Raw genomic sequence first — 23,722 nt, 5'->3', positions numbered from 1 at the left:
ACACAGAATATACAAGATATACACAACAGTTGTGTCGTGTGCCCAGGTGCATGTTTGTGTATATCTAATTAAAGTCTATTGTTTGTCCAACTTAAGAAAACCCCTGGAACTAACACAGAATATACAAGATATACACAACAGGTGTGTCGTGTGCCCAGGTGCACGTCAGGGTTTCTAAAGGCGTTGAATCTTAGTATGTACGAGTATACGATAAGTCTGGTGAATAAAAGTTAATTTACATTTGTAATTCATTTTCAAAGTATTATTTCCTAGCTCTGGGTTTCAAAAATGCTACGTCTACAAATTAACGATACATGTATGTAAGAGTAAAATCTTGAGGCTAATCAATGAATGTACCGGTGATCATAAATAGGGGTTGATTATTTAAATATATGTATATGGGTAAATATGTCAAATATACCCGGCCTGGCACATCATACAATTGTATGTACAAGTCATTTGCAATTGCCACATGCAGTAAATACATCACCGGTAATTGGTAATTTTGTTTGTTATAGAATTGATAGTTTAAAAATCATGTACATACAATTACATGTAAATATTTAAACATATTGGAACGGCGCCGTGATCATGAAAAACGGGAAATTGCGGGAAATTGAACAAATACCATAATAGTATCAATGCATTTAATAAAAGAAATGATTTCATTTTCTTTCTTACATTTTTATAGCTATAAATTAGATGAACGTATATCTACTCGGTTTAAATTTATCAACTAAGAAAGCCTACTATAGTGAACCTAACGGTTTCCATTTAGGTATAATATATTTTTGTTCACTGAAGACCAAGTTCCGTATTTCATTCTAAATACATGCATGCATGTAATTTATTGCCTGACGTTATGACGTCAGGCATATCTAAGGTTTAGAAGTTGCAATCTCCGAAACAGTGTAGACAACGGGACAAGCAATATCATGATATTTCACAAAATAGATTTACCGATGCATGTTTATGATGTCAGCATTTACATTCACAATTGATGAAAATGTTATATGGCATGTTATAACAACAGCGAGCAAGAGTTTTCAAGTGAAAGGGACGTTCACCATGCAGTGCACGTGTGTAATCCTGATTTAAAAAAAGATCAGGCTTTCCACCATATTTGAACGGTGAAAAGGGGGGAGGGGGTCATCGCAATAAGTTGTAACATATTGTCTATTACGGTACAATATAAGTAATAATTGGCGTTGGATTATCATTATTGCAAGAGAGTCATCAGTTTGGGTTAAAACAAATATATATTTATACAGCTGGAATGTTTACTGGAGGAACTAAATCGCCAAAGCGGGATGTGACCCGATTTTTGTTCAGTTGGGCGATTTAATTAATCTTGAAAAGGGGTCATAACTGGCGTGTCTTACTAAATGTACATTACTACATTTAACAATTACTAATCAAGCTAGTGTATTTTTTAATTCGATAGAATTCTTCCAAAACATCCGATCCAAAGTATAATATACATGTATGTAGCTGTTACAAAACAAATGTCAAAAAATTTATCTGACCCCTCTGCCAATGGATGAGTTCATTCCTTGCGTGAACGGTAATAGCAGGATTTTGCGCCATAATATCTCATTCATAATTTCTGCGCACCGAATAGTTGACGAGTCCGTTGGGATCATGCAAATACCCCAGAGCACACCATGTGTCTTACATTGTAGTTGTCTTCTATTTAGTAGTTTAAATTACTCGTCAAAAATACTGTCTTTATAAACAAATAACTTCAATCTGTCAGAATGAATAACTATTTCGTTGGACCAATTCCTAACACAGGGCGAAAAACCATCTGTAAGCAAGTCCTTAAAGGTGGCTTTAAGGTGACTTAAAGGAGCGTAAAGGCTATACAACCTTTAAGCCGCCTTTAAGTCACCTTTAAGCAAGTGCTTATAGGTCCTTAATGTCCAAACTTCTTTAAGCTACCTTTATGCCACCTTTAAGCATCTTTAAGTGGCATTTACGCTCTCTTTACACTGCCTTTACACTGTCTTTAAGTGGCCTTTAAGTCAATATTGATCAAGCTGAACAATAAAAACATATATTAAATGCAAAAGCTCTTTTATAGGGATGGGAGGGGGTCATCCGAGTGATAATATAATTTCCAAGGAAGGGGGGGGGGGTGTTCCAGGCGGTTATATCGTCGCTCCATTAAACACAGATCGCTATCATCAGCACCGTTCCGATGGACACAGATTGCCGTTATAAAATTCTTTATAATTTTTTAAGGGTTTCAAAATTATTGTAGGGATGAGCGCAGTCTCTGTATCTTAATATGTGCATAAAACTAATTAAAGTATGTTTGTTTCCTATTATAAATTAATCGGTGAAAACAATCTCTCTCTCTCTCTCTCTCTCTCTCTCTCTCTCTCTCTCTCAGTTCATCCGGTTATTAAACAAAATAAAGAGAATGAACCAAAAATGCATGATTTAATTTGATAATCGGTTTAAGGTTTGTATTTTTTTATTCAATTTTCATATTTTCTAAATCTAGATCTGCTAGATACATGTTAAAGATGAAAAGACTCTCAACTGCCTTTGTTATATCGGGCAGGATATTACTGCTTTGTTTGTCTAGACATAGTTTTGTTCGTTTGTGTATATCTAATTAGAGTCTATTGTTTGTCCAACTTAAGAAAACCCCTGGAACTAACACAGAATATACAAGATATACACAACAGTTGTGTCGTGTGCCCAGGTGCATGTTTGTGTATATCTAATTAAAGTCTATTGTTTGTCCAACTTAAGAAAACCCCTGGAACTAACACAGAATATACAAGATATACACAACAGGTGTGTCGTGTGCCCAGGTGCACGTCAGGGTTTCTAAAGGCGTTGAATCTTAGTATGTACGAGTATACGATAAGTCTGGTGAATAAAAGTTAATTTACATTTGTAATTCATTTTCAAAGTATTATTTCCTAGCTCTGGGTTTCAAAAATGCTACGTCTACAAATTAACGATACATGTATGTAAGAGTAAAATCTTGAGGCTAATCAATGAATGTACCGGTGATCATAAATAGGGGTTGATTATTTAAATATATGTATATGGGTAAATATGTCAAATATACCCGGCCTGGCACATCATACAATTGTATGTACAAGTCATTTGCAATTGCCACATGCAGTAAATACATCACCGGTAATTGGTAATTTTGTTTGTTATAGAATTGATAGTTTAAAAATCATGTACATACAATTACATGTAAATATTTAAACATATTGGAACGGCGCCGTGATCATGAAAAACGGGAAATTGCGGGAAATTGAACAAATACCATAATAGTATCAATGCATTTAATAAAAGAAATGATTTCATTTTCTTTCTTACATTTTTATAGCTATAAATTAGATGAACGTATATCTACTCGGTTTAAATTTATCAACTAAGAAAGCCTACTATAGTGAACCTAACGGTTTCCATTTAGGTATAATATATTTTTGTTCACTGAAGACCAAGTTCCGTATTTCATTCTAAATACATGCATGCATGTAATTTATTGCCTGACGTTATGACGTCAGGCATATCTAAGGTTTAGAAGTTGCAATCTCCGAAACAGTGCAGACAACGGGACAAGCAATATCATGATATTTCACAAAATAGATTTACCGATGCATGTTTATGATGTCAGCATTTACATTCACAATTGATGAAAATGTTATATGGCATGTTATAACAACAGCGAGCAAGAGTTTTCAAGTGAAAGGGACGTTCACCATGCAGTGCACGTGTGTAATCCTGATTTAAAAAAAGATCAGGCTTTCCACCATATTTGAACGGTGAAAAGGGGGGAGGGGGTCATCGCAATAAGTTGTAACATATTGTCTATTACGGTACAATATAAGTAATAATTGGCGTTGGATTATCATTATTGCAAGAGAGTCATCAGTTTGGGTTAAAACAAATATATATTTATACAGCTGGAATGTTTACTGGAGGAACTAAATCGCCAAAGCGGGATGTGACCCGATTTTTGTTCAGTTGGGCGATTTAATTAATCTTGAAAAGGGGTCATAACTGGCGTGTCTTACTAAATGTACATTACTACATTTAACAATTACTAATCAAGCTAGTGTATTTTTTAATTCGATAGAATTCTTCCAAAACATCCGATCCAAAGTATAATATACATGTATGTAGCTGTTACAAAACAAATGTCAAAAAATTTATCTGACCCCTCTGCCAATGGATGAGTTCATTCCTTGCGTGAACGGTAATAGCAGGATTTTGCGCCATAATATCTCATTCATAATTTCTGCGCACCGAATAGTTGACGAGTCCGTTGGGATCATGCGAATACCCCAGAGCACACCATGTGTTTACATCACAGGCACGTAGCATCGGGGGTTGGGGTGAGGGAGGCTGCTTCCCCTCCCCACTGTTTTGGCAGCTGACACTTTTCTTAACTTTATAGGATAAATGGAAATATCATGGACCCCCCCCCCTTTTTTTTGTAGGAGCATGCAATAAACGAAACTGCAAATAAGGAATTCTAATTGAATTGAAGTTATAGTTAGGTTTTTTTTATGAATTTGAGAATTCAACCTTTTTTAATTGCTTGTCAAGATGATTTTGATGAAGCTGCCCACACACATTCAAAAACAATACATGTTTGTATACATGTACCCTTTCATATTTCATATGGTTAGAAATTTTTAAAAATGCCTTTCATTTGATTTTGCATCTTACTATAACAAATACAATTTTAAAAAACGACTATTTACTCTCCAGCTTTCAAGCTTACATGCACTCATATGATATGTGTACATTCCTAAAAAAATGAATTAATAAAATAAATGAATTTCAAGTGATATATATATGTACATGTTCTAGATCGAAGATAAGACTGACATTTCGTCTTAACTTTGCACGTTCCGTTTATAAATTTATGATCAGCAACGAAAATTAAAATTAATTTCTGATAAGATAGCCTAATTAATACATGCATGCTTCCATTGAATAAAAATTTGTTTAGTCAGGCAAGCTTTTTGGAAAGCTATTACTTGTAAATTAGATATAATTGTTTGATACAAACTGAATGGTTTGTCAAAATCTTTAAGTAAACACGTTCAATACAATGATTCAATATCCACTAATATATAGGATGTAAAAAGTAAGTTGCCGTGGCGCAGAGGAAGTGTGGTGATGCTAGTAAACTAAGGGTCCCAGGTTCAAATCTCGCCATGGCCGTTTTTTTTTTTTTTTTTCATTTTTCTTTCTAGAACAAAAACCGTTTTAATACCTTTTCTTTCATAAAGTTAATACATTTTGTTGGAAATTAAGCACAATATTGAATTAAAATTGTTTTAATGGCTTAAAGGTAGCTTAAAGGTAGCTTAAAGGTGGCTTAAAGGTGGCTTAAAGATAGTATTTAAGCTGCCTTTAAGCCATCTTTACGCTTTCTTTAAGCCACCTTTAAGCAACACATATAGCTTAAAGGTGGCTTAAAGATCGTCTTTAAGCTACCTTTAAACAACTTTAAGCTATCTTTAAGGAGGACTTAAAGATGGTCATTCATCCTGTGTAATTTACTCGAACAAATAATTTATCCGTCGAAACAAATAGCTAATTTGTCCATACAAATTATCGCTTAGCCGATCAGCAAATTAATAGTTAAGTTTAAAATATAGCATATATACTAATATTCATATAAATTTTGTGGAAAAATATTACCATGAAATTCTTCAAGCAATTTACCACTGATATTGTTACTTTTCGTCCTCCATTCTATTTCCATAGAACGCTAACCGAACTCAAATGAAGTGTGTAAATTCACGTGCAGAACTTGCGTCGCCATATTTGCACATGAACAAATAAAACCACTTCATTTAACGGGAATGGAGATGTTGTTTAAAAATACATGAGACAAGTAAAGTTACATTATCTGCAGTAAAATGTCCTAGAAAATTATTTTAACAAGTGTGTTTACAGGATTTGTGAAGAAAGGATATTAATCACTCCAAAACGCGCAGTTATTGTGCACCGAAAATTGCGGCTACAGAACTGGAGCTGTATGCTAAACAGACTTATAAAACAATTTTTATCCATTTAAAAACCCAATTAAACAATGAATAAAGATTTAGAAATATTCTTTAAAAAATATTAAATATTTTTGTAGCAGAAATATATCTTTTCGATCTCATTATAGAGATATTTTGTATTGAATATTATCTTAATTTACAAACGTTACACGTGAGAGAAAAATGGATTTTCTTCAAGAAATATCGGGACCATATTGCTAAAAAATTATTATCATTATTATTATAAAAAAGACAATTTAAACAATAAAATACGTAAAAGGTATCATAATACAATTTAAGAAAATGTTTATCATTGATGAAACACAATTGCATTTGGAAATTATATGAACATGGTTTAGCGCACATAAATACGTTTAAGAAATGAAAAGAATGTGTTATTTTGTAAAACAAAGTTCCCTTAGGAATTACGCAGTACAGTTAAGGCAGCCGATAAGAATATCGGCAAATTTTTGTGATGAAAACACAAATACTTTAGTTCAACTAACATGACCTTTTTAAAACCGGTACAAGCAGATGAATTTGTGGTTTTGAGGTCATTTAAAAAATTCAATATTGCAAGGTCATAATCATGACAAAATTCACAACTGAATAATACAATAACTTGATGTTATACCATGGAGTTGGAAAAACGTTGCGAACTTTGTAAGATAAGATTATTTGTTAGTAGGGTTAATTTTATAAAAAAAAATAATTAATTTGTAAGATTTTACAAGGATCGTAGAAGTTTATAAGTTACATAGCATATTTCAAATTCAAATGTAACATTTTGTCAGGATCAATTAAGTGTATGCCCTGGTAATGAAATGGTTTATTTAGGTATTCAGCTTTAATATATTGCCTCTTAAAACAATGTATACCTATAACAAAATGAAAATAAGACTATATAGGTGGCATTCTACTTATAATAATGTTAAACAAAATATTCATTCATAACTTTCCGTTAAGTTAATCTATGACATTAATTTTTCTTCGCTAAAAAACTGCATGATAGCCTTCAATGACTTCACTTAATGGGTCATTTTGAAGCATATGACGTCATATTTTGTAGTACAGCGAGAACGGCATATCGCTTTTTTTTCAGTGTGTACGATATAACAGACATCAAAATTGAGAGTAATAGCATTTGTTGTTTTCAATTAAAAGATAAGCATGAATAAATTGTATTAATAAATAAATTAATAGGTACTTTTGAGGTTTGTAATATGCTGTGATATCATAATTCATATTTTCCGTACTTTTTGTCTGAACGGAATTTATTGACAGCCTTAACTGTGCTGCGTACGAGCATCGGTTTTATTATGAATTTTCAAAAAAAAATCAATTACGTTAGAAGCTGGTGAAAATCATTTTTTCGTTTTGAAAACAGTTTTGTTTAACATCGTTATATTTGTAATTTCTAACACTATATTTAGAAAATTTTCAATATTTGAAACTAATCAAATAATCTGCTTATAATCAAACAACGGATATAGACCGGATATGACTTGAACAAAAATGAACACGAAAAACGTATTATTTCCTCATTGGTTGGATACTTTTGTAACATGAACTGAGAAAAAAATAGAATGTGAATTCGAAGATCTCAGAGAAGTTAATGGTCTTTATGGGAAATTCTACTAGCAACACCTCAGTAGATCATACAGGCAAGTTAACATAATTTAGCTGCAAATTATATCTAAATAAGAGCTAAGAATGTAACTTTTATTATGATATTGGTTCATTCAGTTAAGAAATAAACAGCAATTTAAAAAGTTCACCGGGATATTAAGTTGGTTGGTCACGTGATCAAATCCTGTGAAGCCCGAAGGGCTTCATATCCCGGTCAACTTTTTAACATTGCTGTTTATTACTTATATGTACGTTTGTAAAAGACAAATCGTCCAAAACTGTTAAAATTACCGAGATTTGAGGTTTATAATAACCCATGCGACAAGCGCGTGCTATGATCATTGTGACGTCATGAAAAAGTTCATACAGAATTGAACGTTTTCGCTATTCTATAGATTCGTATAAGGAAACATATTTGCAAATGTAAATATTACAAAATAAATGATAAAAAAGCATATTTGACTGTATGGTTTATATATGGTTCGAAAAAAATATATTCAGAGCACAGGATGAATGACCATCTCTACGTTCTCCTTAAGAATAACTTAAAGTTGCTTATAGGTAGCTTAAAGACGATCTTTAAGCCACATTTAAGCTATATGTGTTGCTTATAGTTGACTTAAAGAAAGCGAAAAGATGGCATAAAGGCAGCTTAAAGAATATCTTTAAGCCACCTTTAAGCCATTAAAAAGATAATTCAATATTGTGCTTAATTTATCAACAAAATGTTTTAACTATATGACAGGACAGGTATTAAAACCGGTTTTTGCTCTAGAAAATAAAATGAAAAAAAATCAAAACGCCCATGACGAGGATTGATTCCGGGACCCTTCGTTTACTTCCTCACTACCTCACCTCACTACCTCACCTCACTCCCTCTGTGCCACGTCAACTTTTATTTTTTGGTGGTTTTATATCCTGTAAATTAGTGGATATTGAATCTGTATTTTTTACTTGAAATGATTTTGACTTCCATTCAGTTTGTAACAATCAATAATATCGAATTTATAAATTACATCATCGCATGTATATAAAGTGAAATACGGAACTTGGTCCTCAGTGAATAAAAGTGTATTATACCTTAATGGAAAATGTTAGGCTTACTAGTACTTAGTTAATAAATTTAAACCGGGTAGATATACGTTCACCTTATTCCTAGATAAATGAAATGCAAGGAAGAAGATGAAACTATTTTTTTAAATGCATTGAAACTATTAGGGTATTAGTTCTACGCAATTTCGCGGTTTTCATGATCATGGCGCGGTTCCAGCATGTATAATTTAAATAATATTGATTATTGTACATTTACAACAGATCTAGAATAACAATTTAAATGATATAGGCTATGTTTAAATATTCAATTGTATACATGATTTCTAAACTATCAATTCTATAACAAAATATTACCAATTACAGGTGACATATTTAATGCATATGACAATTGCAAATGATGTATACATTTACATGAACATACAAATGTATGATGTACCCGGCCGGATATATGACATGATTACCCTTATACATATATTTAGATAATTAACCCTCACTTATGATCACCGGTACAGTAATTAATTATCATTTAGATTTTACTCTTACATACAATTTTTATTTGTAGATGTAACATTTCTAATACCCAGACGTAGAAAATAATATTTTGAAAATGAATTAATAATGTAAATAAACATTCATTTACTAGACTTATCGTATACACGTACATACTAAGATTTCAACACCTTTAGAAACCCTGACGTGCACCTGGGCACATGACACACCTGTTGTGTATATCTTGTATATTCTGTGTTAGTTCCAGGGGTTTTCTTAGGTTGGACAAACGATATGCTCTAACTAAATATACACAAACGAACAAAACTATGTCTAGACAAACAAAGCAGTAATATCCCGCCCGATATAACAAAGGCAGTCGAGAGTCTTTTCATCTTTAACATATACATGTATCTGGATCTGCTAGATACATGTATATATTAAATATGAAAAAACTCTCAACTGCTTTTCTTATATCGGGCGGGATATTACTGCTTTCATCTATTAATTTATAATAGGAAACAAAATTCTTTATTATAATGTCATGCGCAGATTTAGATATAGAGACTGCGCTCACCCCTACAACAATTTTGAACCTACCCACCCCCCCCTCCAAAAAAATATGATAATAATAGATCTAATAACGGCGATCTGTGTCCATTGGAACGGTGTTGATGATAGCGATCTGTGTTCAAACCGCCTGAAACACCCCCCCCCCCCTCCTTGCAAATTATATCATCACTCGACTCACCCCCTCCCATCCTTTCAAAAGAGCTTTTGCATGTATATATTTATGATGAATCTGTTCAGCTTGATCAAACTTGACTTAAAGAGAACTTAAAGATGGTGTAAAGACAACTTAAAGGGAGCGTAAATGTCACTTAAAGATGCTTAAAGGTGACTTAAAGATGGCTTAAAGGTGACTTAAAGAAGTTTGGTCATTAATGACCTATCAGCTCAGCTTAAATGTGACTTAAAAGCGACTTAAAGATTGTATATCCTTTAAGCCACCTTTACGCCACCTTTAAATCACTTTTAAGGACTTGCTCAAAGATTGTTTTCGCCCTGTGGAGATCAAAGAGATAAAAGTATACATATTATTTAACAAGTCAACTACTATTGTATTTTAATGTGTTCTTATGTATGGTGTGAAGATTATAATCTAAACTAAAAGGAAAAATGTCACTTAAATCAAGTTCTACCGTAGAATTCACTAGGCATCCTCAGCATGTTGAAGAAAAAACAATTCCTTTTTTTTTATTCAACCAATTCTTGTCGTTGCAGATCAAAGTGTCTATGTAGGTTCCTCTGTTGATCGCTCGACTTCCCAGAACTTAGTCATTAGTCATGGATCGAGTAGTGATATAAAGAAGTCATCCATAGTATCATTAGAAAAAGGATCGGTGTCAAAAGAGAAGACCATTGAAATGAGAAAATCGTATTATACCTCTCTTAACTCTCATGAAAAGAATGAGATTTATTTGGATGCCATAGTGCAAACAAGTACGGAAGAGAAAATGGACATGTCGCCTTGTGAAAATGTCCTTCAAAATATCGAAAACTTGAAAAAGTTAGAGGATTCACCGTCTTTTCACACTGTCTCCAAAGAGAGTCACACTGATTGTGCACCCATTGCTTTTGAAAGTAATGATTCATTATCTTGTGCCTCCGCCGAATCAACGTTACAAAAAGGAGAACATGATGTTGAAAATCATCTCGAATATTCTTGCTGTAAAGATGAAAGAACAAGTTGTATTGAAGAGGCAAACAAACAAACTAAAAATGCCATATTACAAATGGTAATGTCCTATTTTTGCAATTCTAAGTCACTATAAAACATCAATTTTAAAGGAGTGTCTTGTGAAATGAATACTTTACTTTAATTTGTAGGTCCAACGACCTAATGAATCCTTAGAGAGTATGGAAAAAGACCACAACGTAATATTTGATGTTATGAACTCACGTTCAATGTAAGCAATATTGAAAACATCACATTTTTCATTTTATTATAAAAATTTAAAAATCTACAGTAATATTATTTAATTAAAAGCTCTCAAAGTGAGGTAAAAGAAAGAGGACTCAAAATGATAACAGGTAAAATTATAAGGCATATTTTGATGATCAGTTTCTATTTTTTAATTTGGATTGCTGAATAAACATTGAGTAATCGGTTTTAATATTTGATTTAAGAGCTAGAACACTTTTTTAAAAATGTCATGGCAAAGATGAAGGAAAAAGATGATGCCATCGCAAACCTCCAAACCATTTTAAGAAACCTCAATGAAAAAGTCAAACTGCTGGAAAAGAAAATTCAGGTTTTAGAATTTGCCAAAGCAAAAATTCAGAAAACTGCCATGCAAGAATCAAATCTATTGGTTCATCAAAATGAAGAAGCTCCAACCTCCCTCAACCTTATTCCTTTTAAGCCTAATTCGAAATTAGCCACTGAAAAGAAAAGGTATAATGGTAATATTGAATAAAACATCGAGATGAGCAATTTTACTTTTTTATTTTTTTAAAATGACCTAGATAATATAGTTAAGCTTGTGTATAAGTAAAACCTTTGGTAATGTAATCTTTGTTCCTTGTTCCCGCATAAAGTCATCAAAATAAAAAAGCTCCTCATTTATAATAGGTCAATCAGAAATTTTTCATTACAACGTTCATTGATACATGCATAAAAGATTCTGATGTTGTAAAATATATTTTTATAATTTTATTATAGCTTTTCATTGGAAAATTTTGATGTCGATCTAGCATCAAATAAAATAGAGCAGGAAAATGAGGACATGGCTCCTTGTGATTCTGAAAGGGCTCCAGGTATATCAGTTACATCATTCTTTACCATGATGCAGTTCTTTATCCCCGACGATCATAAATGCCTTGAGTTTGGATGAATTATTAATCTTTAAACCCAGTGTATACTATTACAAGATTCGAAAATCCGTTTGGCTCACGTGTTAAAATAACACTAAAAAATTAGCATGGTCACGATTTTTGTCAAATTCTGTTTTTCTGTTTTTAATGTTAACAATACCATAAGAATGTATTTTTGATGATCAAATGAAATTTGAGAGTCTGTCGTTAGATTAACGCTTTAAGCAAGATATAAGGCTTACAATTCTTTGTAATGTAAATAAGGCTCGTGATCTGTTTTTGTTTATATAGGCTTAATTTCCTAGTAAAAATCTTTTTAAGCTGATTTGTGTATCTTCCTATTCTTTTTAAGCATAAATAAACAGTTCTAACATTTAACACATTCATTTAAGATTTAAAACTGGAATTTTTACTACGATTTTCAAAATGTAAACAAACGCTTTGTTTACAGAGCAAAGAGCTGTAAGCTCTCTAACTTGCTTATAACTCAACGAATGACACTAAAATTGTGGTTGCCAATTAAAAACGCCTTACGGAAGCATTGTTAACATTAAAATTTGACCAAAATCTTGATCATGCCCCATTAAGAAAGACAACGTAAAAACTTCATCTTTACTTGGCAGTGGAGTGCAAATAAACGATTCTGAATCAGAAATGTCAATAATTCTTGATCAATACATAAAAAAACAAGACAGAGAGGGGCAACTGAAAAAAACATGCCCAAAGCATGTTTTTAAATGTTCGGTGGAAAAGTATCAGACTGCAATTTGATGCGTCAAACGTGCTTGACACAAATGTTATCATTCTAAATGCTCTTATAAAGCTTGTTTTCGATGCTATTATTTAGCTTTATCGTTTCATGATTCATAAGGCAATTCCGAGAATTTGACGCAAAAGGAGATATTACCTGTTGGATACTGGGTTGATAAAGCCAATGAAATTTTAGGAACGAGTAAGTTACATTTCTTTACATCAGTTATATCCTTGCCTCAGTTTATATCATTGGTTACCAAGTCTATTTATATTTCAAAAGATGATCATTTAATCTAAGGACATCCCTGTTTTCCCAATCGTGTTCGTCTGATATAAACAAAGCGTGTATACTGCATCTTTTAAAAAATATTAATATGGTTGTTTTCACATCTGTTTTAGCTCACCTGAGCTGAGGCTAAAGCGAGCTTTTCTGATCACATTTTGTCTGTCGTCCTTCTAACTGTCCGTCTATCTGTTTGTCTGTCTGTAAACTTTTCACATTTTCAACATTTTCTCCAAAATTACCAGGCCATTTTCAACCAAATTCAGCACTTAGCACAAAGGAAAAGGATTTTTCTCATAATTTTATCAGCCGGAAAAGCTGAAACTTGTGTGGAAGCATCCTAGGGTAGTGTAGGTTTATAGTTGTGGAAATCATGATCACCGGTGGCTGGTTCTCTCTCTCTCTTCCAGCCCTGGGCGCCGCCATATCAATATTGGTCGCCATTTCGTTTTTAAAAAGTTAGTTTGATCATTGATTGATTGGCATTGATTGTTCAATTCAAGTTTAATTTTATTTTACAAAAATTCAAGTGAAAACCAGATAAGTTTCAATAGTGCTTCAATCAATTAACACGACTAATTTAACGTATATCTTATCAAATTATTAGATGAAAAAAACATTAACATCAAGGAACTGATCTTTTAGACACTGAATAAAGCATTCAATTTTCCTACCGGCACTCGACATATGAATTAAATTGATAACAACGAAAAAAGAAATAAATTTTTGTCGGAATCACGTAACTTTATTCGGCTATTTCCGAAGACAAAACTTGGATGTTTTACGTACGAGGCATGACGTCGTTATGTAAACTGAGCACGCGACGTTTAGTTTAACTTAAGCTTATGATTTGAGTAGGCGGATCCTACTGTGTGCGTGCGTTTCAAAAAAATTCTCGTAAAAAAATCAAAGTGTACTGCGTTAAAATTTGCGCTCGGTCCAACGGTCACACCGTTTACATATTACAATAAACTATTTGGATTTGGATTGTTATGGTTGAGGTTGTACAATTTCTATGGGGTTTTTCACAACTAAAACCACACTCAATTTTAATTATTTACATTAAACAGATTTTTCTTCGCGAACCGAATTTTACGCATATGGGACAAATACACTACGGGTAAAATATATCAGGGGAGAATACATACAGGGCAAACAAAATTACTTAAACTCGCGTAGCACACAATTTTAGCACTAATATAGTTGTTTATACTGTGTGGGTCTAATTCTAATTAAATAGCCATTACATGAGTTATTATGACTTTTATTTGTAGGTACATGTAAATGCATGTACGAATGATTTGTATTTCGAACAGTTTGTTGTTGCTAGGATACGGTTTTAGATCCAGGATTTGATTAGTTAATTTAGATATTGAACCTAAATAGAATCGAATCTTGAATCTCTTATTTCGAATCTCAAATTTTTGAATCTCGAATCTGGAATGAGCCTTTTTGGCTTTTGTAGATTTGAGTGTTTGTGAATCTATATAAAATTATGACTATACATTTTTCACAGTTGCCTTAGAAGAACCGGTAGATAATGTTCTCTGTCTGGATACATCAGACAGTATGGCAGGAGAAGCATTCCAGACGATGATTAATCTATCTCTTAGATTTTTATCAGGTCTGTTATTTCTGTTTTGGATATGATTTCTTTATTGATTATTAGTAAATTGGTCTCTTAATGACATAAGATGATACCGAGTATGTTACTCGTATTTATCTTTGTAAGGTTTAGAACATTCGTCGTCAAACCAGAAGGTTGGACTGGTTTGTTTTGGAGGTTACACCAGAGTTGTAAGACGCTGTTGTATGAATTACACAAAACTGAAAGAGGAAATAAGTGAGTACCACTTACACTTTCCCTAGCATATATATGCATGCATGCACATTTAACATTTAAAATGAGTGCTATTAAATCATTATTATCAATTATTTAACCTCCAGTGAAAATTCTGAATACTTTTCAGAATCGTTGAGACCAGGGGGCCCAAGCCCTTTGACAGCTGGGATTCTGCTAGCACACAGTGTTGCATCTAGAGAATGTAAAAACTGAACTAATACCAGCTATGTTGTAAAAAAAAATAACATTTAGTACAGCTATTTCTGATTTGGATGTTTAATGATTTCTTTAAACTGTTTTTGAAGTGACGATCCCAACACTCCAGGGAGTCAGCTTTTTCCCTCGCATAATTGTCCTAACAGACGGAGTAGCTACTCCAGATAGAGTAACCGGATGTGCAGACTTTATTCCAGATATAAAGGAGCGTTTAACGGTAGACATACCTCCTTTTTGATCGAGTCATTGTATTTAATGGTTTTAATGTCAATTCATACCAGTTACACATATATGAATGAATTATTATTTTTCTTATAGATTTGTGCAGATATAGACGGGCTAGTTGAAATGATGAGACGATCGACATCACCTCCTAGAGTTTACTTCGTTCCTCTTGGGAAGACGGATGAGGTAAAATAAAAAAAAATGAAGCACCCTCTGCTGTATTCATTTAAACTTTAAGTCGTTCTTTATATTTTTCGAAGTTTTTCTTAAGTCCATTATAGAGCCATTAGTAAGAAGGACACATGGACAAATCATTACACCAGCAAACTTCGACGAATTTATTCACCAATTTGCAGGAGGAGAGGTAAAATTTCATTAATATATCAAATAAACAAGCAGACTTAAATGCCAAATTTCATGCATTTCCTATTGATGTAGGTATGAGTTATGTACTGGAATTAAATATAGATTCATTATCTTATGCAAGTATTTAATTCCGCGATTCAACCATTTTGCATCAAATCGCGAGAATTAAAAGTTACGATTACCGAATACTTATCATAGATTAAATTTAGTTTACATCTGTCAAAAAAATATAGGAGAGATATTAAAATTCGCCAGTTGTGCTCATCGGATATTTATTTCTCGCATTTAATTAGTAATCTACAGTAGATAGTGTCGGTGGCTTTTTACATAATATGGACATACATGACAATACTTTTTTTTCAACTTTGCGTTCACCAACAAACAAACTGACCTCGTTTAGTTTTGTTATTGATGCATATTTTGAGCAAAAGCTAATTTATAACGATTTTTATGCACATGTTAATGAAACATCATCTTTTTCTGATTAGAAGTGAATGAACATACTCAAGTTTAAGTAACCATACAGTCAAAATTTCTCACGCATAAATTAAATAAAAATAAGACAACATACCACATTAATTGCTGATGAACACTATAGTTTTTGAATATTTAATGGGTAACAAATATTCACAGAGACAAAAGTTCCTGTTACATGGAACACAGTTTTGAATGAAAAATATTTGGAACAGTTTCATCGTGATAGATTCTAAATAACTGTCAACTTATACAAAGAGTTAATTTGATATGAACTTGGCAAGGTCACATTTACAGAATATTTTAAGAAAACAATTTTGATTGTTTATTATAGTTTGCAAAAATAGAGGCAAAATATTATACTTTTCTATTTAGCTTTTAGTCACTCAACTGAGACCATCTTTTCCTAACTTTTACAAAGAGACTGACATCAATATGCCTCCTATAGGCACCAGAGTTAGGAGGGGTCCGGACTGGCAATCAGACTTTGATGAACAAGATTCTCGCGGTCCAGGGACAGTTGTTAGTCATGATCGTAGAGGTACGTATATTTAAGCATTGAATCATTATTTTTTTAAAGATGTGGTCTCATAACTGCAACGGTGTGTGCATACAAAAGGAAAAAAAATGTTTGCACACACCGTTGCAGTTGTGAGACCACATCTTTCAAAAAATAATGATCCAATGCTTATATTTACATTTTTAACATTTATTCTCTTTCCGAAATCATGATTTATTTGTAAAAATCTCTGCTTTATTCAACGTGTTATGTGCAATTAACGGAAGAGCCATTGGAACAGCCGAATCATGCTGACAAAAATAGTGCACAGAGGTTTTATAACTTAACAGAGAATTTTATTTATTATTTTGTAATTTGATCAATTTACTTTTGGTATACTAAGAAATTATAATAAATTGAATTTATTTTACTGTGCAAATATGTTAACATCAAGAAATATTAATCAGCGTAAGTATAATATCTGGTCGTGATCTGGCTTGAAGTCACGAGGAGAGTCAGTCACGTTCTTCGAGAAATACTAAAGGAAGACTGTATTCATACGCACCAGATTTTGCGATTTGGTCTTCTGTGTTATGCGTAACTATCACTCAAATAAATCAATGCAATTTTATAGGGGGAAAGAAAGTAAATGTAAATATTTAGTAATATCAGGCCTTTCAGGGGCTTTTTGTCATCAATTGCTTCAACAATACGTGTTAAAACGTTGTTAAATGCAGGTTTTATATCCATAATGTGGGACAATGGTCATCAATATCGGTATCCTTATGGAATCCAGGGTCGATTTGCAGTAATGGTTGTAGACGAACCCAGAATTCTTCAACGTCATCAATTAATCGAGGTCGGATGTCTCGTTAAAAGAGGTACAAAAGTTTATAAATTTTAAAGCTCTGAACAATATTTTGATACACATTAAAATGGCAAAACTCAAAATTAGAGTTTCACTCTGTTGGTGTTTGCTTGATGAACTGAGTTTTATTCTATTAAGGGTATAATTGGAGAGATAATGACAATGATGGTGGTCCTGAAAACATTGGAGTTGTATTTAGGGTGCACTCAGATGCAACAGTTAGTGTATGTTTCGCATTATTCTCCTTGGATATGAATTTTTTCATGAAAACATGATGATAACGTTTCTTAATTTATGGTATGCTTTAACTGTAGGTACGGTGGCCGACTGGACAACGAAGGAGATACAAATTTGGAAAACATGGATACTATGAAGTAGAACTTAGGTATTTATTCATCTGAGTCACTCGGATGACCTGATACAATTTGTTTTCATGCAGTGTCCGTCATTCGTCGTCGATTTACATTTTAACATTTTAAAGTTCTTGAAAACTACAGGCAAATTGTTATGATTGTTGAATAAGGGCACATTAAGGATAAAGGTCATATAAATTGTGAAAAAAAAACTCTCACCATCCCGTAATAAAAAAATTTTTTCGCTACTTACACACATATTGTAAATATCTCCATAAAGTCCTCTTTCAAATTTTTTATGGTCCATTTGTCAAAGGCGGGACCAATATAGCCATCTATCGCGATATACTCAAAAGGTATTAAACCTTAGAAAATCTACTCTACTTTCACAGTAGTAGAAGATAAAGTGAATGCAGAAAAATAATGTCTATGAAGCCCTCTACCTAAATCTTGAGATAATGATCACTTGGTCAGAGGTTCAGACCATTGCGATGGGTCAATACGACCACATCGTGAACACGTTTACAAATTTACAACTAATATTTTACCTGTACTTTCACAATCATGTCAGAAAGATTAAAAACATTGTTGTTATGTCCATGAAGGCCTCTTTTTAAACTGTGAAGTCTCAGTTTGACTCCAATTTATTTAAAATATGACACATCATTGCGATTGGTCAGTACGACTACATCATAAACATGTTTACAACTTTACAATTGATATTTTTATAGTACTTTCACAATCATGTCAGAAAAATTAAATGCATTGTCCTTGAAGTCCTCTTTTTAAACTGTGAAACAATTAGTTTGACTCCAATTTATTGTTTTATTGTTATGTCCAATAAGCCCTCTTTTTCAATTGTGAAATCTCGGTCGACTCCTATTCAATGCTTTGTTGTTATGACCAATATGCCCTTTTTTAAACTGTGAAATCTCAGTTTGACTCCAATTTATTGCATTGTTTTCTGCAATAAACCCTCTTTTTGAACTGGGAAATCTCTGTTTGAATCCAATTTAATGCATTGTTGATATGTCCAAGAAGCCCTTTTTGTAAACTGTGAATTCCCAATTTGACTCCAATTCATTGCATTGTTGAACATTATGTCAAAGAAGCCCTCTTTTTTCAATTGTGACATCTCAGTTTGACTCAAATTTAATGCATTGTTGTTATGTCCAAGAATTCCTCTTTTTAAACTGTTTAATCTCAGTTTGACTCAAATTTAATGCATTGTTGTTATGTCCAAGAATTCCTCTTTTTAAACTGTTTAATCTCAGTTTGACTCCAATTTATTGCATTGTTGTTATGTGCAAGAAGCCTTCTTTTTAAACTGTTTAATCTCAGTTTGACTCCAATTTATTGCATTGTTGTTATGTCAAGGAAGCCCTTTTTGTAAACTGTGAATTGTAAGGTTGACTCTAATATATTGCATTATTGTTATGTCAAAGAAGCCCTGTTCTTAAATTGTGAAATCTCAGTTTGACTCCAATTTAATGCATTGTTGGTATGTCCAAGAAGCCCTCTTTTTCAACTGTGAACCTCAGTTTGATTCCAATTTATTTATAATGAGGTTATCTTTATTTAGAAAAAGATTTTGTTATTACTACTACAAGATTGTTTAAAAGTTTTAAGTACAACTTTTACGAAATGAAACCATTCATATTTGATATGATTTATATTTAAAGCACACTTAAACACAATTCACGTTATCCTGGTGCAGCTGAGTTATCAAAAAAGTATAGTCTGTGATTTTGGGGGAAAATATTCTTTAAAAAAATTAGTTACATATTTAACCATATTTTTCTTATAAGCACACAATAATTTCTATCGCTACTAAAGTTGTCTAAATGTATAGCTTGAATTCGGTAAGGATTAGTTTGATACCTATTCATCTTTACATTCCCCTTATATGAATATTGATTTATAGGAATATTAGGAATCTGACAGTCTGACAATTATATGCTGATTGCTCTATAACTTAATATAATAATAAGAGTTTTATATAATATCATTTAAATCAAGCGAATTCTTAATTTAATTTACAAATATATTTGATACCAACGAATCTTAATGAAACTCTAAGCGAGTATAAGAATTATATTTAAAAAGTGTCCTCTAAGTTAAGAGATGCATATTCTACAACTCTGCTTATTATATAGAGATCTTTTCTTGTGAATAAGACTTCTTTTTAGATAATCCCCACCTTAAAAAAAAAAGATAAAGTCACGTGATCATACAATTTGTTTTTTTAACACATTTACAAAATATATATCTTATTTAGTGATGCTTTGGACGAAAATGTACAATTACGGATGTTAAGCAGAAAACACAGGGCGGGTGCATACTCGAGAAAACCAAACATCATCGTGAATCATCTTTAATCAAGTGGTGCTGACAGTAAACAGACTTCATGACTGAATCAGGGTTTATTAACAAGTGATTCGTTTTACTTTTTATGGAAAAATCCAAGTATTCTCTTAAAATTTGCAATTGCATTGACGCTGAACAAAGAAAATTTCCTTTCAATCGATTTGGATATTTTTGTTCAAAATACTTTTGCAGATTATGGAAGACATTGTTTTTACATGTTTATGACTGATTTAGTGCTTCACGTTTCAATTCACGTTTCTTGAACTAATTCCATTTACAAAGTCAATGTTGAGTTGAATTTTCCATTTTGAAGTTACCGTATTTTTGTTTGAAATAAAAAAGATTGCTTGATATTACTTTATCATTTCTGATGTTCAGTGTTTAACACGGATCCACATATTTTAGTAATATCTCTTTTGAGATAAAAGTTAAATATTTTTGACTTGTTTCGTGAGTTTTTATGCTAAGAATATCAAGGAAATCAACGTATTTGTCTGCAAATGATACACATATTAAATGGTGATCAATTGAAATTTATATATAGATATAAGTTTTGCTTGTGTGAACACTCTTGGTTTTTCCTAAGAAAGACAGGAATAAATATACTCTGCAAAGTTTACAAGTACTTTTCTTAAGTCTTGTGACATAAAGATATTATTATGTGTTAGCGAATAACTAGTGTTATTTGTACTTTGGAAATATTGATCGTGTTCTTTTTTAAAAACGAAATGTTGCTGTATAACACAATCGATTCATTTGCCTGTCAAAGTGTCAAATGTTCTAATTCTCCCTATATTTTCTGTATTTCTGCGCTGGAATTTCTTTTACTTTTATTGTAAAAAGTCACCAAATGGTGAAAATATACAAAGTGTCTACCTCCTGGCTTGGTACAGGGGTTAGTCCAAAATTGATATTGTTTCATTATTTAGCAAATTGCGGTATAGATTGGCTTAGAAAAATTAATTTCTAACACAATAATAGTTTTTAAATGCTTATATGTTTATGTTGATGTTTATGTTGATGCTCTGTCAATGAATTATTATTCAAAAGCGGCATTTCCGCCTCGAATGAATGAGCAAGTCACACTCTTTCCTTCTTGATTATACATAGTGTATAATACCGAGAAGGATGACGCATGACCGCCATTTTAGCATATAAACCCTAGCAAGATCATTAACTCAATATTTCTCAACTTATAAATATTAAATGTATTTTTATTTTGTAAAAAAAAAAATACAAAAGGAAGTTATAACCTTGCACCTACGGCTGCATAAAAAAGATGCGCAAAAGCACGGCGCTCGATCTGTACTCGGCCTTGTTAAGTTATAGAATTTAAGATTTTAATGACAGTATGACAGAAAACGTATCAAGTTTTGGCTTTAAACAACGCAGAACATAGATTACAAGTTCTCTTCACCTCTCTACTTTTGACATTTTTTTCTTTGTAATTGCTAAACCGTCTTCTGTTTTAACAGGGAAGTTTCGGTTGAGACTCTGATCATTTTTGAATTCTTCGTAATCTGGTAAACGGTTTTCATGTTTTTTATTTCGGCAGCTTTCTGTGCTTTTTTAGCAAGTTGCTCTGTGTAGCAGCGCTTAAATCTCTTTTATAACTTCTTCACTATCTTATCTTTCTTTTTAAACTAGGCGAATGTCTTTTCTTTCAATACATGTGATTTCGCATCTAGGAGGCATTTGTTTTGTTGTTCCACTCTACAGGGTAGTCCACGTGTCTTTGAATATCCTTTAACCTGTTACTTTCGGCACTGCATCAATTATGGCCGGATGGAATTGATCGAAAGTGAGAGTTGTTTCGACTTGGGGTGTGCTGTTCCTTTGATATTAAGTTTTACTCTGACACCCGGGTCTTTAAGCTCGGTAACATCAAACCCGTGCTGTTACTAGACCCTGTCATGGCCTTTTTCATCTTAATACAAATCTTGGCTATAACAAGGTTGTGGTCATTATCGATGTCAACATGGCGAATTGCTTGCACGTCCTTTAGAAGGTGCCTCCTCTTACTGACAATCATAACGTGATCAATCTTTTTTTAATTCACCCTATTGGTGATGTCAAGGTCATCTTGTAGATGGTTTTATGAGCAAAGAGAATTCCTTCTATGACAAAGTCATTTTTCTCGCACATGCTGTATGTGAGGCCGTCAACTGCATATTTACCCTCACTCTTCTTCTGTCGTGGTTTATCTGCCCAAGTTTTACATTGTAGTCTCCCATCGGGAGGGACATCATGCTTTGGAATGTCACAGGTACTGCTTGAAGAGAGCTGTCAAAGTTGTCTTCTTCTTCTTCTTCTTCTTCCTCCTCTTCTTCTTCAGTTGGTGCAATAGCAAAATGAAGACCTTCGTGTAGATATAGTTGAATCTGACATACAGTAGGTTTTCATTGATAAGCTAACATAGCATTCCAAAAACAGGGTGGCTTGATCACAACCCTCCTCCTCCCTTTTATTAACATCATAACCAGATTAGATTGTTTAAATTGCTCGTCAAATATATTGTCTTTTTAGACAAGAAACTTAAATCTGTAAGAACGAATAGCTAATTCGTTGAGTCAAATCTTAATTCATTCAAACAAATAATTTATCTGTCCAAATAAATAATTTATCCGTCCAAACAAATAGATAATTCGTCCAAACAAATTTTCGTTCACCCGAACAAATTATTTTTTTTAGATTAATATTTTTATTTTATTAATCATATTTAAATAAGCTAGTTATTCGTTTGAACAAAAACCTCTTTCGTCCAAATAAATAATTTTCTTTTGTCTGGCCCTTCTTGGTCGCCGTAAATTTGGCCAAGTTTTAAGATGTCCTTATAATTAATGAAACTAGCACATTAATTTGCGCACAAGTAAAGAGATAGGCTACCTATAGAGATTTTTCAACCACCCATTATATTTTGCTGTATGTTATTATGGGTATGCACTTCCCTATTTTATAGGTTGTAATAAGTTTCATAACATTAGGGACCAGAGGGTGCAGAGGGGCATTTTTTTCTCGCAGCAAACATTTTTCCTAAATTTACATATAGAAATTTGAACTATCATGGAGTTGCCCCTCCCCCCTCTAACAAACACATACACATTTTTTAAGAGAAAATATGAAATAATTGTAGCAAAAAAAGGTAATTGGCAGTGATGTTTAAAATATTAGCAATTATACTAATATCCACATAAGTTTAAAATATTAGCAATTATACTAATATCCACATAAAGTCTCTGGAAAAAATATTACAATTAAATTCTTTAAGCAAATTACCACTGATATTGTCACTTTACTTCCTCCATACTTTTTCCTTGATTAGCACGCTAACAAACACATACACATTTTTAAGAGAAAATATGAAATAATTGTAGCAAATAAAGGTAATT

General features: G+C 32.5%; 1 protein-coding gene across 1 annotated transcript; it reads left to right on the top strand.

The window, feature by feature from the left end:
• The first annotated feature begins 7,593 nt into the window (after positions 1 to 7,593).
• On the top strand, positions 7,594 to 23,652 carry LOC128176545 (uncharacterized). The gene is made up of 18 exons (XM_052842953.1): positions 7,594 to 7,702; positions 10,494 to 11,008; positions 11,100 to 11,179; positions 11,260 to 11,303; positions 11,400 to 11,667; positions 11,935 to 12,029; positions 12,958 to 13,038; positions 14,639 to 14,746; positions 14,855 to 14,965; positions 15,093 to 15,167; positions 15,271 to 15,398; positions 15,500 to 15,592; positions 15,678 to 15,770; positions 16,622 to 16,787; positions 17,483 to 17,626; positions 17,752 to 17,837; positions 17,928 to 17,998; positions 20,245 to 23,652. Exons 1-18 carry the CDS (start codon positions 7,654 to 7,656, stop codon positions 20,342 to 20,344), a joined length of 2,307 nt encoding a protein of 768 aa, XP_052698913.1. The 5' UTR covers positions 7,594 to 7,653; the 3' UTR covers positions 20,345 to 23,652.
• Positions 23,653 to 23,722: the final 70 nt, after the last annotated feature.

Source organism: Crassostrea angulata, chromosome 3, assembly GCF_025612915.1.
Source record: "Crassostrea angulata isolate pt1a10 chromosome 3, ASM2561291v2, whole genome shotgun sequence".
NCBI classification, from domain to species: Eukaryota; Metazoa; Mollusca; class Bivalvia; order Ostreida; family Ostreidae; genus Magallana; species Magallana angulata.
Note: the sequence above shows the minus strand (reverse complement) of the source record. Positions and strands in the feature narration are given on the sequence as shown.